Source organism: Arctopsyche grandis, chromosome 2, assembly GCF_051622035.1.
Source record: "Arctopsyche grandis isolate Sample6627 chromosome 2, ASM5162203v2, whole genome shotgun sequence".
Lineage (NCBI taxonomy): Eukaryota > Metazoa > Arthropoda > Insecta > Trichoptera > Hydropsychidae > Arctopsyche > Arctopsyche grandis.
In genome coordinates, this window is record NC_135356.1 from 6,369,239 (window position 1) to 6,389,181 (window position 19,943).

The 19,943-nt window shown below is 33.6% G+C and overlaps 1 protein-coding gene across 2 annotated transcripts; it reads left to right on the top strand.

The window, feature by feature from the left end:
* The first annotated feature begins 9,277 nt into the window (after positions 1-9,277).
* Positions 9,278-19,640, top strand: fln (flightin). 2 transcript variants are annotated; one of them, XM_077443806.1, is made up of 4 exons: positions 9,278-9,461; positions 11,181-11,366; positions 17,015-17,284; positions 19,073-19,640. In XM_077443806.1, the coding sequence occupies exons 2-4, from the start codon at positions 11,191-11,193 to the stop codon at positions 19,086-19,088; spliced, it is 462 nt and encodes a 153-aa protein (XP_077299932.1). In that variant the 5' UTR covers positions 9,278-9,461; positions 11,181-11,190; the 3' UTR covers positions 19,089-19,640. The 2 variants fall into 2 exon arrangements, with proteins under 2 accessions (XP_077299932.1, XP_077299925.1); XM_077443799.1 differs by lacking the exon at positions 19,073-19,640 and having other exon boundaries at positions 9,358-9,461; positions 17,015-17,440.
* Positions 19,641-19,943: the final 303 nt, after the last annotated feature.

Consider the following 19,943-nt stretch of genomic DNA (forward strand, 5'->3'; position numbering starts at 1 on the left):
AACGGCTGACGTCAAACGCACCTGAATGACCTTACGTCGGCGTCTGTTGATGGACATCGCATTCCCTTATCAATGTCGAGATGAAATTTCATACGAATTTATTAATACCTGTCACACACCTGGAAGTCGAGTTGCTTTGTTCGCATTTGGCAACAATAATGGCCACCATTCAATAATATTAATACCAGTCTTGTTATGTATAGTAATAGATCATGTGATTGATCGTTGTCAACATGTTACAACTATTTCTCTTATTGCATTCTCCGACATCAGGTGGTAAATTCTTGGATCGCGTTATCAAAACAAAGTTTTTTTCCTGAATTAATTTAGGGTTGATATATTTTTATCTTTATCGTTTCGATTCTGAAGGATTACGGAAATTATTTCATACATTATAGAAATATATTAATAACTTGTTTGGGGCTCTACGACATGTTCGAGTTTGGGTTGCTATCTTGTGAGTTTGGACTGATTCGAGCATGTTGGTGGCTACCACTTTACTTCCTTCCGTCATTTTATTCTTTTCGCCCCCATAAGAGCCAACAGCATAGCTCGGTCGTTAAGCTTCTGCTTAACACCGAGAGGCGCAGGGTTCGACCCCATGAGCTGACCTCGATCGAAAAGAGTGCATCTGTAGTGCTGCTGGTCAGACTTGGATATTTGTGACTCCAGGTCGATCGTGTCCTATCAGAGCTTGCCAATTTTCTCTGATTTCATTGTTGAAACGGTTCCCGTTTAAATTGACTAAAAATCCTTCCTGCCTACTATGTCACCACTATTTGAGTATTATTAATGTACAATAAAATTTATGTACAATTCATAGATGTCTCGTTAGTTTGTGAGTTTTTCAGTGTCTCGTAATTCAACGAATAAAAATGCTGCATTGTTTGTAATTGGCCAGGAAGGCGCATTGGGGTTTACCTGCAAGGCCTTCTTGGTATATATGTAAAAAATAAATAAATAAACTAATCTAGAAAATGAAATTATTTTTCGCCTTACAAATAATATCTGAACGCGCTATCATTTAGTTGAATATTATCTACAATTATGTATATCTCGAGTCGTTATGAAACGACTAAGAAAATTGTCGATAATATGTATCAGTGTGTCTCATGGTAAGAATACGCCAAAAAGTGCGGCACGGGACGCGAAGGTGGACTCCAGCTGTGAGAGGCGTATCTTCATGTTTCCTACATTTCTCAAAACATGGGAATCAATCATCAATTAGTCAATACAGGGATAAAATGTCAACGGAAAAATTCCAGGGGGTGAGGTGTGTGAAAGGGGCGCGACAACCAGTGTTTTTTGTATGTGCGTAACTATCAAGAAAACAAAACCGCTCTGTTTGCCTCTAGGTGTGTCTTTACCTTAAATACGCATTTACACACACACACATATGTACATATATTGAAGATATTTATTTTATTATATTATCATATCAAGTCATAACGACATAATACAATAGGAATCCCCTATTCTGAAGATATACATATGTATATGTTTCATTATAAAATTCCTAGGGACGTATTTGATCCATAGATATATGTATGTAGAATAATAAGTTATTCTATATCTATGATTTGATCCCATTTTTAACCCCCCACCATTTATTCTTATCAACGTATTTTTCTTATTTTTTTTTTATTTATAGGAATAGTGTCTGATACTCTCTATGAATTTTAATACACAATAATTAAAATAAAAAGCGGTCATTGATTATTTACCAATCCTTCTGTTACATTCCTTATAGAGTCGCGCCCATCAAAACAGACCTCTTAACAAAATTGTATCGGTATTATGGTTTTGAAAAATATGTATACAGGTAGGTGTAGGTACATATAATGAACAGAGTCGGCGTTAGAGGGATATTTTTCGCATTATTTTTAATTTCTTAGAAAAACCATGTTTTTTGCTCTCTTTCTTTGAGTACTAATAGAGCGGTTTATTGGTATTTGAAAATCATTCATCTAACGCTGAAAGTATGTTTGAAATTTTAAATTATGCTAGAAAAAGATCATTTTGTTTCCGTTGATGTAATTTGAAGTTATTCTATTTGCATAATTATAGTTGGTCCGCTGTAAGAAAAACGTACATGCTGTCCTTCACACCGCCTCTCGATCAATATAATTTCGTACAGATAATTGAACATTGTACGTGCAAAATGCAACATCTCACAGCGTGGGTAGCATATTTATATATCAACGAATTTGAAATGCTCGGGTGGTTGCGTTGATACTAAGCACCGAGAGGTTGCCGGGTTCGATCCCGTGAGCTGACCGATTGAAAAATAATCTATTCCGAGTATAATCTTAAATACTACTGGTCAAATTTCGAGAGACAATTAAAATAATTAATTAATCCACTGAGACATCTATGCATTTAGACTTGTACATACATTTTTACATATTGTACTTAAATCAAATTCAGATAATAGTAACAGCGGGTAGGATGATTTTTGATTTTTGCCAATTTAAGGAACCGTTTCAACAATGAAAATCAGATAAATTGGCAAACTCTGATGGGAAAAGATCGACTTGGAGTCACAAAAATCCAAGTCTAACCAGCAGTATTAAAGATTAGCACGGGATCGAACCCAATAATCTCTCAGTGCTAAACTTATATAAACGCAACCATACTACTGGTGTATAGTAAAATAGCAATTCGTACAGACAATAGAACATTGTATGCGCGAATGCTATTGGTCGGGTGGAATGTAAGGGACAGCATGTTCGTTGTTTGGTTTTGAAGGATCTTGTTCGAAGGACCATGTTTGAGATTGAAGGAGGATTATGTTCGGGATCCAAATTAAAATCGTCTCTCTTGTACTTGTCTCACATTTATTGTACTTTAAAATACACTTTCCTTGATTGCTCCATAAGTTGCGTGCCGACGACTGCCATGTGTATGAGTGGGTCTCGTTTCTAACGTGTCTGCTTGACTGTGCGTGAGCATTGCAACTTATAGAGCATTACAGTGAATGGAAGGGGAAATAGGTCGTAACAATTATAAACAAAAGTCTGTCCCTTCGTTTTACCTAATTGTCTTCCAACAGCGGATGGACTTAGTTATTTTTAAGTGTTTTTTTTTTCGTTTTGCTGATTTTTTTATTTATTAATAATAGCGTCTTTTGATCTCACTTTTGCATACTCATTGGAACGATCCGGTGCCAGTTTGAGCGGACACAAAGACGTGCAAATAAATTAAAGATGTCACGGTGGTTTAGCTCATACATTATTTTTTTGTCCGTTATGCAACTGGGCTTTATTTCGCCGACTGAAACAGATACGTTTTAAAAACAAACATCGTTTTAACGAGAAGATGTGAACTCTAAGCGAGCTATTTTTCTGGTCTAAGCACACCAGAAAAAAAACCGAGAAATGATTGACAGTTTTATTTTTTACCTGAGGAAAATTACTTGGATGCGACCTCGTCTTAAATACGCGACGAGATGTAAAGGTTTTCCTTCGACCATTTAACTACCAGACATGTTTCCAATATTTGCCAATTTTTTTCATATAGTAGTCGCGTTAATTTTTTAAACAATGTAAATAACTTCAGAATTGAACTTCGAAGACGTCACAGTTGACAGCAAATGAGATTTTCGACGTATGACTGATGACACTCGAGGAATCCAAAAGCATATTTCAGTCGACTCGTGTCATAAGCAGCTACCGAAAAGAACAATATAATTTTTAAACTGTCAGAGACGTCATTGGTCAAAGATGGTTCAAAATAGTCAAACTATGTACAATAAAACCATATCTTAAAAAGAGCAGAGTATAAAAAAGCTTTTAACAAATACCTTCTACATTTTATACTAGAAGCATTGTAACTCTCGTTGGATAAAAGCATCTTTATAAAGTCTCATAAAATTTTTCTTATCTCTGCCCATTAACCAAAGCCTCATAAAACCTTAATCACAACCAACCTTGTGTTTAAAAATATCCAATTAGTAAGACAGATAAATAACTGAACAATGGTTTTGTCATATGTAAGTGCTTCTGCTTTGTTCTTTGGTCACTTTCTTCATGAAGTGTACATAAACCAGCGGTCCTCCAGTGTTTGTCCCAATTTTGTTGTGGAATGTCGACAATAGGCGTCCCAGATCTTTGATTGTTTAACGATTGGCAGCAGATTGAGATGTGCCCGCAATGATTGGCAGCTAATGAGATGGTTTCGGCTGGTTCTGCTCTATTAGCTCATTATTTCCACTGTCCACTTGTGACGAAGAAAGCGACGACACAAATAGCGAAACGCACCGTTTTGTTGCCAACCGACCAAAAAGAAGCACTTTGACAATGAGGAGGTCTACCTCGCTCTTTGTCGACCACGTGAATCATCATCATCATCATCATCTGAGGTGCAACAACAAACGATGACTTTTAGCTATACATATCTCCAACAGTGCCACAATGGTAGTACACTCGTTAGAACAAAAGCTGCTTGCTTATGTTTGCAGTCTAAGTAAAAGTCTGAAAAAATTTATTGTTAGATTCAAATACGGCTTAAATGGTGATGATTAAAGATTATCCGTGAATATTGGACCATTGTAGCATTACGGGAATTCCTAATGCGCCACAATGGTCAAAAATATAACAGAAAAGAAAAGAAACTAAATAATAACTAAAGAAATTAGACATAACAAAAACAAAACAAATACATATATACACAAATAATTAATAATAATTTCAAATTATAAAAAAACAACAAAGAAGGGAATGTCTTATAAAAGAAAAATAAATATAAGCATATGTATATACACAGACAATAATACATAATCATAAAAAACAATAGCAATTATAATAGCAGATACGTAAAAATATCAAATATAAAATATAACATAAGGAATGCTTTGCACTAACAGCCAGTTCCAATAAATAAGAAACAAATGCAAATACAAAACATCCCTGTGAGACCCAAATGGAAGAGAGTTAATCAAAATTCCACTCATAAATCACAATCAATCATGAAAACAATGATGAGCGCAGACTACCAGATAAATGGGTTAGAGTAATATCCGACAATTGACGCTCACTAAGGTGTAAAATATCACATTCAGTCTCGGCAGCAACGATTTCATTAAGAAGTCGAATAGCTCTTGGAATAGGAGCCATTCGAAAAAGAACTGTGCGGGCAGAGGTACAGCCATCAAATGATGATGTCTACCACGCACATAGTTATTAGTAAAGCCCGGACCCTGAGGGGGCCGTTTATTGTTCAAATGTTGTAAATGCATTGTTAAAGGTTTGCCGAACCTTTTTTACAAAGCATTTACAACAATTGAACAATAAACGGCACGCTTCCGGTCCTACCTCTAGTTATTAGGGACATAAAGTCCCAACTGCTCCAGCAAACAACGGGCATGAAGTATTACCACGTAGTAGCTGGAGAACGAAATGAATTAATGAGAAGTTTCTCTGAAGTTCAAGGGAATTATACCCAAGTTATACATATTTGAAAGTGGAGATTTTCAATTCCAAAAATATACTTATGTTTTGCGAGATATTTCTCAAAATGAAGAAAAGTGGACTTATGCCACTTCCAATTATAACGGATCATATGTACATACGTGCAGCTTTCTGATGCTGACTTTTTTCAGAGTGGTGCAGATTCTGAGATGGTACATACATATGTATATATATATGAAGATACGTAGGGATACAAATTTCGAACGAGTTGTTTGCAGTGGTGTCACCCTAATGGTTTCCATGGATTTCCGGAAACCCGTTGTTAAAAATCAAAAGTTTCCGGAAACCTGTTGTTAGAATTCTAAAAATTCACATATTTTTTGTCAAAAATTATACAAATCTTGAAAATTGTTTTCGACGATTACAACTTCGAAAAGGTCGCAGTAGATTACGTAGCAGAAAAAGAGAAAATACTTTTTTTCCGTTATGCACAAGCAAAATTAACTGTTAACGGTTAAATGTGTAGCAGCATAGATATAGAATAACTTATGTTATTCTACATATATCTATGGTCTGCAGTCTGCACTCTAATAAAAGTCATAAACTTTATTGTGTCGTTCTGTAAATACCTAAAGAAAGCCAAAGGGTTTGTTTTTAAAGCACTGCAATCGATTGGGTGATCCTAGTTGTGCTGGTGGCTTTCTTTCAAGGACAAAATACTACTAAACAATAGATTTGTAAAGTTTTTTTGTTCTAATTCCAAATGAGTTTTAATGATCTCATTTGATTGCTAACGATTAAAAGAGATGATGCTTGCAAGCGAAGTGTATTTCAACATCATCATCATTTACAGCCATTGGAATAAGGAATGGTGGTCTCGCACGATTTTCCTGTCCGTAAAGTTCAACGAATTTATAGCCAAATTGAGTTCCCCGTTGTTTTCATACATGAAGAAATTGATAATGTCACTATGACGTAATTTTGATATAAATATCATAAAAAGCGCTTTTTGTTTACAGACAAATGTACTAGCAAAGTTTTATGCTTAATACATACATACATAGATATGAAGATAGACTGTCTTTAAAGTAGGAATTTGAAAACATTAGAGTTGATGGGCTATAAGAATATGAAGATTAGGTATTTTAAGCACATACATATGTATAGGTATGTACTTTGGATAGTTTTTCAGGTTTTGATACCAGGATATAAAAAATTCTAAAAGTATATTGTAAAAAAATCCGTTCACCAAGTACATATGAGTACAAACATACTAACATAAATACGAGTATGTGGTTCATTCTTTAGTCGATATATTGTGTTTATAATATTTGGATTCAGATCTTCGTATATGTATGTACATATGTATATTTGAAAGTGGCGGAAGTCCAATTTTCATTTCCGAAAACATTATTTCTGTTTGATTTAATTCACAAATTGTCATCACTTCGTTTAATTCGATATGTCCAGAATCTTGGAAAAGCAGAATAAACGTATTACAGGCCACCAGTGTTTTTAAATATTATTAAACGCAAAAACATAACATGTTTAATGTGTTGCGAGATATTTTTCGAAATGAAGAAAAGTGGACTTATGCCACTTTCAATTATAATTGAAATTAGTGCAGGGATGAAAAATGGGATGAGTCGAAAATGAATCATCTTTAACTTAGTTTTGTAAAATTTACCCGTATCTTACATACGTACAACGTATGTATGTACCAAGATAAGTGTGAGAAATATTAAATATCCATACAATTCCATATGGGGTTCAAAGTATTTTTCATCCGTCATAGCATACAACTTGAATCATCAAAGAATTTATCAGAGACGTATTGGGCCGTCTGAAACATTTTATAAAACCCATCCTAGATATTAGGGCCTAGACGATATCATTATCATTTACAGCCATTCACCATGGATGATGGCCTCTCCAGCGTCTCTGTTTTCACTTCCATTCGTCTCTGTTTTGCGCAACTCTCATCCATCTCACACATTTTTTAATTTCGTCCAGCTATCTTTTTTGCGGCCTTCCCTGCACCCTTTTACATCCTCTCGGGTACCTTTCTGGAACTTCTTTTGCCCACTTATCGTTCATTCTTCTAGCTACTTGACCCGCCAATTATCGTTTTAATTAATTTACTTTCTCCACTATATCCATTCTCCTTTACATACTTCTCACCCACGTATTCAGTTTCCTATTTCTTCTCGTTTGACGAGCATACAGCGTTCCATACTCTTTTGATTGCATTGGAATTTGTGTAACATCTTGACGTTCAATATACAAGTTTCACATCCGTACCTCATCACAAAACACTTGATCGAAGATCTTTTTTTAAAAACGGCGTTCATTCGCCCAAGATAATAGATATTTTTATATATTACACTGAATTGCAAAATTTTTTCTCTACCATTCTTTCAATTTGTGTATTAAAGGAATTTTGTTATTTTTTTTTAAAAAACGATCTATAGTCGCACCAACCTATACGACGTAAATTTTTTTCAAATTTTTAATTTGACCGGAAATGGTACCTCCCCTTATACATATGTAGGTGTCTTTTTCTTAAGTTTTTGAATTCAATTTTCTCCCAAACGGTTACTCGAAATGAATTGAAATTTTTTACATGTAATAGAAATTGTAAGTTTTATATCCCAATATTTTTTAAATATTTTTTCCTGAAACGGAAGTAGTACTTTTACTCTAGAGAATCGAGGTTTTTTATGTTTTTCTCAGACACCTTTTAATTCATTGAACTATAATTTCATACCCAAAAGTTTAATACCAAGTCATGTATAAAATTTGGTAAGCATTCATCAACCGGAAGTGGCAGTTTACTCTTGTTCGATTTTTCTTCCACTATTTTTTCAACCCCTTAAACATGTGTGCTCTTCACGAAAAAAATCAAGTACATATAATTATTGTATTTAATGTGATGAAAATAAAAAAAATCAGTTAATTTAATGAACCGGATGTGGGATTTTTTCCTCTTAGAAAGGTCAAAAATGTTGTGACCATGATTCTGTCCACACCCCTGAACATATCAAGCTGAAAATTTATATTTGTATTCTTTATGTACTAACTTAGAACTGATAAGGTTTTGGTCTGAATTCGTAAACCGAAAGTAGTATTTTTTTTAAAAACAATATTTCATTATTTTATTTTGACCTTAAAAATTATTTTTATATAATAATTATGGTGATTTTAAGTAACATAAAAATTTCAAACAAAATCCGACAGCCGGAAGTAGAACTTTTGTGTTGTGTAAGTTTCCCTACATTTGCGCTCAATTTGCATCGAAAATGCTCTCATAATCGGCACGTGTGAACGTGTATGGTAAAAATAATTAATGGTAATTGGATTATTAGTCACATCACGATCGCCCAAAAGACAATTTTTGCCATGAAAATCGCGAATACGGAATATTTGGCACTCGAGTTCTCGTTAGTATGATAGTTATCGTTGGTATGATGGACTTTTCGGCTTCCAGATGTTCCGTTATAGAGATTTAGTGGCTTTTAGGCGAGCGCTTTGTGACCAATAATCACCGAGCCATGTTTAATTATTGAATTTTGTTTTGTAACCTTCTTATATTCCTCAAATACAAATAGATAAAGTCATGGGTTGGTGACATCAGAATTTTTTTTAATTTGATTCTAAAATTGCATTTGACAAAAGATTTTTTTTTTGACATAAAATTTTCAAAGGTGAAATCTGAAGATTTGATCTCATAAGGTTACGACAAATGTCGTAGCGCTACTAGAGCCCACTTAGCCCACCTTTAGGGTTGCTGATCATCACTCTAGGTCGGCCCTGCATCCCTCCACCGCCGTCTGGCGATTTTCCCGATCTTCGAATTTCATCGTTGCAACATTGTATACGAATATGTCGCAAGTGGCAGGTAAAGTGGTGATAAATCGGGATGAGAATTGAGGGAGAGGGAGTAACCATTGTCATCCCGAAACCACCGGACCGCGTCTAAATAAATCAGTCCGATCGCGAAGAGCGCACGGAGCACACAAACATACACACTTAACCACATACCTCATCACACAGGTAAAATACTCTATTCCATTATCATTATCAAAATCAATCGCGAGTTTTATTGTCGTTGTGGTTCGTGTCGGTTTTCCACCACCAACGCCTGAACCCAAAACTTAAAACATGTGCTTCGATAAAATCTATATCTGCATTTCTTTCTATCTCAAACGTCCTCAAGGTGGCCCTTTTTGAAACCTTTTAACAGTGTGATTGCTAGGATTAGTTTAAACCTTGAACTCTTAAAGCCTTGTTGAACCCTTTAATAGTGTGATTTTTTGTGTTAGCGCAATGACTGTTCCAAACATACATACATAGTTCAAAATGGAAAAGGTAACAAATCGATATGATAAAACTTCTTTATCGTTTGATTTAAATATTGCCACTTTTATTTTTCTTCTAAATAATCAGTTACGTTACTATCAACTATCAATCTATTAAAAATTGATTATACTATTAAGTTAATAATCAATTAAGTTATTAAGTTAATAATCAATTGTTCGAAAGTATAGCTTATAGATTTAACGAGACGGAGCTCAGTTTCTGCTTAATACGGTACATTTTATTTAAACCATGGTTATATAAAAGACTATTTTTTGTGTTAGCAATGACTGTTCCAAACATACATAGTTCAAAATGGAAAAGGTAACAAATCGATATGATAAAACTTTTTTATCGTTTGATTTAAATATTGCCATTTGTATTTTTCTTCTAAATAATCAGTGAAGTTATTATTAATCTATTAAAATTTGATTATACTATTAAGTTAATAAAATCAACTGTTCGAAAGTATATGTTATAGATTTAACAAGACGGAGCTCAGTTCCGGCTTAATATGGTATATTTTATATAAACCATGGTTCTATAAAAGTAGCATATTTATCAACAGTTTTTCGTATAAATTTAAGATTGATTGTTTAATATTTCAATAAAGTATTTAACACAAATATTTCGCGAAAATAATATTAATAATAACAGCCATGAATAATCGTTTAAAAATACATAAATGTTTTTTTAAACGATTAATTATTTTTTTTTCAAAGAATTGGTTTGGTGTTAATATTTTTTTAAATTACTTGCTATTATTATTATGAAATTATAAACGAATTTTGAATAACTTTATGAGCCGAGAATTCAAAGTTTTGTTTAGTTAAACTTTTTAGTCAGATCTAGGAAAAAAATATTTATTATTTTTAGCATTATTTAATTTATATTTTAGAATGATTCCATTACGAATTGCCCCAGGGCAACACTTATTATATTAAACTTGACTATATATAAATTTTATAGATTGTTAATTTGAAATTATATTCAAATAGTGGTGACAAATAGTAGGTAGGATAGTGTTTGCCCATTTAACGAGGAACTGTTTCAACAATAAAATCAGATTTGATAGGAAAGGGTCGACTTGGAGTCACAAATATCCAAATCTGACCAGCAGCACTGCAGATATACTCGGAATAAATTATTTTCAATCGAGGTCAACCCGGGTACCTCTCGGTGGTTAGCATTAACGAAACTATTGAGATAATTTATAATGCGTTGTACGTAATTTAATAAAAACTATTTGACTGAATAGTTAAAGTAAAACTCACAGTTTCATATAGGCATCATTGAATATTGAGATACATCCATTTTAAATGAATATTATGAGCAATCTTGGGTCTCTGTTAGATTGCATTAAATATGTAGGGTTTGGCTTGGTTTTTGTCGTTATTTTTATGTTATTTTCTTCAGATAATTCAATATGTTTGATGAACCATGGGAAATCGAGGATCCCAGCCTCTCGGAGGCTCCAGCTGAGGTTGTCCCTGAGGCTACAGAGGCTGCTCCCGAAGCCCCAGCTCCCGCTCCTGAACCGGAACCCGAACCGGTAGCAACCGAACTCCCGCGAAAGAAGCTCATCTTCCAACATTGGGTCAGGTAAATATTTAAAAAGCGACCAAAAAGTTCCAGTGTCAATTTCAACCGAAAATTCTACGAGGTACATCAAATGTCACTAAGTAATTAGAATATATGTACATATGAATATTAATATAATATTTCGATTCGGTGATTATTCCACAAAAAGCGATCTCACTCAAGTCACCAAAATCTCGATCACGGAACATCTGGCACCCAAAAACTCCATCAACGAGAACTCGAGTGCCAGATGTTCCGTGATCAAGATTTTAGTAATTTGCGCGAGATCGCTTTTTGCGGAATAATCCGTTTACCAATATTTCAATAAATTGGAATAATATTAAGCCTAATATTCATACGGTATATTATTATAAAGCTTTATTTTAAAATCAGTGTGTTATATGTATATGTATGTATACTAGTTGACAATCAACATGGAGTTCTGACTGCAACATATTATTATTTTTATACTCTGCATGATATATTTTTCTTCTCAATTTTTGGTCAATTTTATTAAGTATATATAATATTAACAATAAATATGGTACTATCAACTGTTTTTACGCTAAATAATCGGTTTATGTGTACGAAGCACTCGCTGTTAACACCATGCTCCGTCTCTCGTTCTCCACTTGCAATCGTATATCGTGGAAAGAGACGCGGCATATCACTTCGTTCATATGATCGGCCGACAAAAACAAAATTTAATTTTTCGAATCAAATTAATTGAATATTAAATTATCAATTCCGTTGATCCGAATTTCGATAATTTATAGAGTGCACAATTATGTGCACACAGGCTACTACATAGTAATATATAATTTCATATTTTTAAATTGAAAATTCTGAATTTCATCGCCAAGTGTAAGTTTAAATGTAATAAAATTTGGCTCAGACTTCTAAAACTTTTTTCACAAACGGAATCTTTATAAGCATAAGAACATACATACATCTTGCTAGAATAGTTTCAAAAATTCGCTTACTTCTCATAAAGCTCTACATACATATGCACATTCGTAGAACACAATATGTACATATAAAATAAAATAAAATAAAATAAAATATATCTGATATAAAATTTCAACTATATATCGAGAAGCACTGAATCGTTGATTCATCGCACCAAAATAAAGAAACTTTCAGTGTCAATTCTTACAACACCATTAATTCAAAAGTGCAGAGTCAATCTTCATAAATTACACATATTTATAGAAAATGTAAACAAACCAGAGCAATATTTTACATCTTTTCAGTTTGCAAAATATAAAATGTATAACACTTTTAAATTATAAAATATGACTTCGCCGAGTTAACAAATGACCTATCAACTATTGAAAAATAGAATCCTCAAATCTACAATATGCACACACACACACACACACACATAAATAGCAATTTCCTCACATGATCTGTATTTCATTTGCTACATGCGCTCAAATCATACATGCCTACAGATAGATAATTAGCAGTTGCGTAATGCGTTTTTGCAATCTTATTTGTGTTTGCTATTGCTTCAGTTTGTTTGTTAATCACTCTAATGGCATCTCGGTGCAAAACAAAAGGTGTGCGAGGTGCATAATGTCAACGTTTTGGCACCAATATCGACATAGCCAATGTCGATAGTGACATGCGATCATGCCAATTTATATATAAATCATTTATAAATAAAATGTATACACACGAATCTGTCGTTGTTCGTTGACCCTTCTATTATTGTATAATTAATGAAAATACGATTTATAAAACCTTTGATTTCTTGGGTAAATACGTAGTTAACACCCTTTTAGCTTCGCATGAAGCCTGAACTATACACATGCTCATGCTCCTGAACTACTTACATATATGTATGCTCTAATTATTTAATTATTAGTTTATTTTTATAAATGATCCAATATTAAGGTTTTTTGCCTTCATTCCTTGATGGAAAACCAATGGACTGTCGTTTCCAAATCAGGATCAGTACGTTGATGTGTGTCTGGGTTTCTTTTGTAACTGTCATGAGTCGTATGCGTAACGGTGATCCCCAAATTATAACATATCTTTTTTCGCCATTGGTATTTGTTGCCAAGTTACTCATCCACTTGAATCTTTTTCAAATTTTTTTATGTGTTCTTCATTGTTTGAAAAGCGTGTGCAAATTTTGAATTTTTTTTCGTTATTTATTGCGAATGCTTTTGCGCGAAAATTGCACTCGGTCGATTTTGCGTATTTGTTTTATCACTAGTGGTGATGCGATGTTGATTTAATTATTTTTTTAACAATACTTATATGCCATTACACGTTCTCATATAACAAGTACACACTTTTCATATTTTTATGCACAAAGTATGTTTGATCTATTGAATATTGCATAAAAATGTTTTTGCACTGCTTTGCGTTACAGAATTTTGTTACAAAATCAAAAAAAAACATACATACATAAAAAAAAGAATGAAGATTTAAGCATTTTTATTCTCAAATCACAGAAAACATAATGTAAACGTTTGTTATATCAATTTACATATTCCCTAAAATTTTATAATACCATATTATTTTTCTTATTCTATTTTTAATTTTTTTTTATTTAGTCCAATTCATGAGTAATCGCAATCAATTCAATCCACATACACATGTTTGTATAATAGATCAAAAATCAATTAATATCAAATAATATAGTATGTCCGTCTGTTCGTGACTGGTTTATTAATCTTTTTGGAAATTAATCTTTTTATACTTGAAATAAGAGAACGTTTTGCATATCATGAAGCAATGCGAAATAAACTGGCAGAGTGAGTGAAACGGCACGAGGCGTGCGCGCAGTAGGACGTGTTTTGCGTACAGCTGAAAATGTATAAATAATGACTCCTTACCATATATATAAAAGTAAATTTAATTATATTTGAAACAATTAGGAAAGGATAATTAATCTCCTTTGGTTTCCAGGGATCGAATTATAAAAACTGTCAAGTTAAAAATCAAATTGCATCAGAATGTGTTCATCTTTTGTCAGAAAAAATTAGTCGGATCGTTTCGTTTGAAATTAAATATCTACATAGTATTGAGAGACAGTTTTAATATTTTCATTACGTACGTACATATAAACGTCACTGGCAATTTGTCACATCTGAAGCGTCGAATTAAGATGGCGACAGATATCGCTAACGAGCAAAACGCCTCACCTGGTGAAACAAATATAATAAGAAGAAGATGATGATGATATTATAGTAAAATACATCGCGAAAAAGAGCGCGATCGACCAAAGGATGACATGCCGCGTGGCCGAATGCCAGGGTCGCTTATTTCAGGGCCGCCATTGTCCGCCGAAATCATTAATATTAATTTACAATGACGCGCTAAAGCGTTTTGTGTGTGTGTTTTCTTAAATTTTTATGTAATGACTTGCGTAATTCGGCGCTAAATTTGCTTGTCGCGCGCGTCACCGAAACTACAAAGCTTTTTTGGCATGCCGAGAGCTTTAAAAGCGCCGAAAATCGAATGGGACCAAATTCTTTTATTTTTCTTTTTAAATTCTTCCACTTCGAATATTTTAAAATCAATCCTGGTGCTAAATAAATGTCTTCATAAATAAATTTTTGTTTCATTTGTTCGTTCAAACTTGGCCTATGACCATTTCAATACAGCCATGATGATCATAGATATGTAAATTGTACTTTATGATATCCCCAACGAACATCTAATAGTAAGGGATGCAAAAGTGCACTTGCACCCCTCCATTTAAAAATATAAATTCAAGGTAGAAGACAAACGAATAATAAATATTTATACGCCTAAGGAGCAAATTAAATTGTACACAAACGAACAAAAACATAAATTATACCTCAGCGCATGCCTACTGAGTTTCAGTTCACCAGACAGTGTGTGACGAAAAAAGCCTTTTTTTTTATTATTATAAGTTCTTAGTTTCACTTCGCCAATGGGTCTAACGAAATTCCTACATTATTCCGATCGCTTTGAAACTTTTCAATTGCGTCCGCTAGTTCGATGTTGAATAAACAAGTTTAAGAATCCAAAAATTTTGGAGAAGGTGACAGCTCACCCACTGCCAATAACCAGTAGTCTTGTTTATTTGACTTTACGCCCCCCACTCGTTTTTTCAAATTTTATTTATTATCAAAAGCTTTTATCATATATGTATATGTATACAATATCGCTATTATGTGTGTCTGTGTATCTGAGATAATGCTCACCGTACTGTAATAGTCGTTTCGATTCGACATACGTCAACATGATGACAGATGTACGTCATAGATAAACCACTACCAAGAAAATGTACAGTATAATTACGAAAGAAACAAAACTTCTATGTATATATACTATTTGCTACCAATGTTTCCTCTAGGCTAATAGACGGCGCTAAGTCTCTGAGCATTTAGCGCCATCTATGAAAAAATATTCAATTAATTCATTTTTCTATTGGTGTTTTATATTGTTTATATGTAGGTAGGTAGGTAATTTTTACCATTTTCTTTTCATATTAAACAATTAAATATAAATATTAAATAAAATATATTTAAAAGGTATTTGAGATTGAACACAGGACCGACACATTTATTTTTATTTAATAGCTTAATATGCCAACACCCATGCGATGATATTTCATCGGGTACAACACTAGTAAGAATATGTGTATACATGTAGCAAGATATAAATATATCAATCTAATCAAGTGCTACTCAAACTATTTCAGTTGGCGGACCAGCATATATTTTTCAGTAATTCTCACGGACCAGCATCATATGTTTAAATAAAAAGGTTATACATATATAAATATGAGTGAAAATTTGTTCATATAACAAATAAAAATAATATTAAATATAAGTAGCAAAATTTATTTTGTTGAATTAAAAAAAGTACAATATCTATATATCATATATGTATGTACTTGGACAAAGATGAAAAATGAAAATGAAAAAAAAAACTAATGAGACATGAGCTTGTTTGTTATTAGATAACTTATCCAGTCGTGGTTTTATCGAAGACAATTAATTCCACACGTAATGGATCATGAATATTTACACTATTACGACAATTTGTCTTTATTAAACTAACGGTTGAGAAACCAGCCTCGTAAAGGTAAAAGAGTTTCAGCGCATATTCTTAAATATCTGGGAAGAATTCTGCTTTCAATTTGATCTAAAAGGACGCAAGTGAAGTTGTGGTTTCAAAACACTTTTTTAATTCTTCATTTGTAGTCAGATAAATTAGTCAATCTTCCAAATTAATTAATATATACGTTATAATAAGCTATTGTTTTAATTTTGTATTTACTTATTTATGCACGGACCGGCTACCGCCGGTATACGGACAAGTGGTTCGGTGATTACAAGTCAAATGTGAACCGGTCACAGGACAACCGATCACACGTGATCACCCGTCACACTAAAACTGGTCACGAGAAAACTGGCCACACCCTGAAATCGGTTAACCAGTTTTCTCGTGACCGATTTTAGGGTGTGACCAGTTTTCTCGTGACCAGTTTTAGGGTGTGACCAGTTTTCTCGTGACCAGTTTTAGTGTGACGGGTGATCACGTGTGACCGATCTAGAGCGACCGGTTGTCCTGTGACTGGTTCACATATGACTAGTAGTCCGTTTACCAGACCAGTACTGGGCCGCGGATCATATTTTGAGTAGCACTGATCTAATCTATGCCCATTTGTTTGTTTCCAGGCCTAAGTTCCTTCAGTACAACTACATGTACGAGTACCGACACAACTATTACGACGATGTGATTGACTTCCTTGATCGACGGCAACGAGGACTTGCACGTGAACTTCCACGTGCTCAGACTTGGGCCGAGAGGGCTATGCGTACTGCGGCACATCGTCAGCCAGCTTCAGCCGTATCTTGCGCCTCTCGCCAAGATGCTCATCTTCTGTCACACGTCAGCACGGCAGCACGCTTCCACCGCTACCACAGCAAGTCCCTGATCAGCAGGAAGTACTCTTCACTCGGATTCAACTCAATCGTCATCTAACAACCCCAAACCCAACCTCAACCCTTTCAGCTTCATAACTCACCTCAAAATTGGCAAAAATACCAGTCATAATTGCCAATTATCCCTCACGCACCTCTCGTTGCTCAGAAATACCGAGCCCCCGCAGTTACGAAGTTAAATCACCAATCATTAATCGAAACGTATGGGATATTAAGGGTACCTTACACGATCACTAATACTGTCGATACTGCACACCATAAGTATTATTCTCACTATACACGATTGTCATCATTTTGTTTGGATTTTGGGAGAGAGGGCCGATTTCGTCTTGAACAAACGAATGGATTTGCGATCAAATGCCTGTTTTGCTATAATTTGACTTCACATGTTTCAATAATTGCAACACTCAACGAAACTTATCGAAGATTTCAGCTGAAATCTTCGAAACTGATTACAGTGGCCATATACATACATACCCGAAGGTTTATTCTTTCCAATTACTTCGTAGAAGTGTCTTTTCTGTCTAAAAACGGTTCAATCTTCATTCGGAAGTAGGTTTTATAATCATCTACTTCCACAGCACCAATAATCATCTTTCAATAAGTTGTTCCAAGAGCAAAACATGCATTTGAACGCAAATCCATTTGTTTACTCAATACAAAACCGGCGCCCTCTCCCAAAATCGAAATGAAATGATGACAATAATGATCGGTTGTGGTGAGAATGATACAAATACAACACGAACTTTCGGCTTAACTTAGTTATAAAGCTGCTATTCCTAGAATGGGTCATGGAATACTGTAGTCCTACTTAAATTCAACCAATACACAAATTTACCAGGTTTTGAACACAAACCTCTTAGTATTTGTTGGAATGCATCCACAGACCTCAGTTATCGTGCGATGAAAAGTCCGAATACTGAATCAACCTTGGACTTGCAATTATTTTTATTTTAATGTACCTACCCAAAAATAAAAATAAAATTGTATAAGTTTGTTTTAAGTCCGAATTCAAGTTTGTTATGTTTAATTTAAAACTGACAGTGGCTCGTGCGTCTTTATCCGCATTTTAATCCTATCGCCTCATTTGGATTTTTACTTTTTATTTTAATTGTGAAGTACGATATACCATCCTACACGCTTTTCATCACTGAATGATTATCGGTGACAAGGATCGCTAAATAATCATGCGTTAAAAGATACATATTGTGGTATGAAATATACACATGTTCGACATTTGGCTTTACAGATGATTTTCTGCGTCTGGGTTTGATGCAATCTGTTGTTATTGGAGTGTGATTTTGATTGATCATAGATTTCAAGAGACTATTCATAGCAAATGGACAGCCATTTTGCGCATCTGGAAGGTGCTAGAAATAATGATCATCGGGAATGCTCTCCTACATGACCAGAATTGAATATATCAATCAGATTAGATGCCAAAATTGGATACATATGTAAAGCCTCAGCCGTTTCTGGTCTATTATATGTACATGTACATGTGTATGTTTCAAACCTGTATAAAAATATGTTTCAATTATCGATGAAAATTGCTAAACACACCCAAAAGTAATTCTTGGCTTATTAATTTTCTAACTGAAGCGCTTATTTTAATAGAATAATCATTTTTTTACTGCCATTTTGTACTATGAACCGCTAATAAAAGCATTTTTCACTGCGAAGAGCTAAAGATTTGCATGGAAATGCTGCTGAAAAGAATTTTGCTTCTTTTTATTTATTTTGATTATATTGTTTAAAACATGGCAGTGAATTTATATTTTAATTTTACAGGATTGGGTTAAGTTGAATGCGTTGCACGACAATCGTTCACGAGCCTGCATGAGGCCATTACACACTGATGTCTCGGCACCAACACCTTTATTATTATCATCATCATCATCAGTATTATCATCATTTAAATCATCTAAGTTACGTTTTTTTTTTGTTTTGAATATCATTTTGACCGCCACCCTCCCATCATTACATACTCCGATTTTCGAAATGAATTTAATTGTCTGTACCTAACAGCAAGTAAGTCATTTTGCAAAACCATTTTGACATATTGTATTACATATATGTTGACTTAAATGAGATTCGAAGGAAATTATGTTTAAGATAACTGAATGTTATTTATTGCACGATTGTAAAGATGCAGGTGAAAACTATACATATGTGTTTGCTGTGTTTTAAACGTACATATTTGCTATGTCCAATTACTTGAAAATTAATATTTACTATGCAAGCCAAATGCCTTTTTCGTATTGGACGTAGCATATACTGTAACATAAATAACGATGCTACGATCACGAAATACATATTTGTTACACAAAATAAAAGTTTGTTCGAAACATTACCACTTTTTGTTTTTTTTTTTAATAAACCCTTATTAAAAATGTACATATAGTTCCAAAGACGTCGTATGTAGACCATTTATTGAGCAGAAAATAAGGTAAGGGAAAGATTTTCATTTTATTTTGGTATCGCATTGTTTTATTAAATTTCAATATGCGTTAATAATATTGCGAACTAAAATCCCATTTATTTGTTGTAAGAAACTGAGGTATGTATTATATTATTAAATCAATTGAAGACTGACAATTTCAAAAAAAAAAAATCAAAATAATGTATAAATATTTAATAATAAATTTTCTAAAAGTTACAT

Excerpts from the sequence above, each read along its gene's own strand:
- fln (XM_077443799.1), top strand. The coding sequence starts at position 11,191 with ATGTTTGATGAACCATGGGAAATCGAGGATCCCAGCCTCTCGGAGGCT. Across the intron at positions 11,367-17,014 it reads ATCTTCCAACATTGGGTCAG|GCCTAAGTTCCTTCAGTACA; the intron begins GTAAATATTTAA and ends GTTTGTTTCCAG.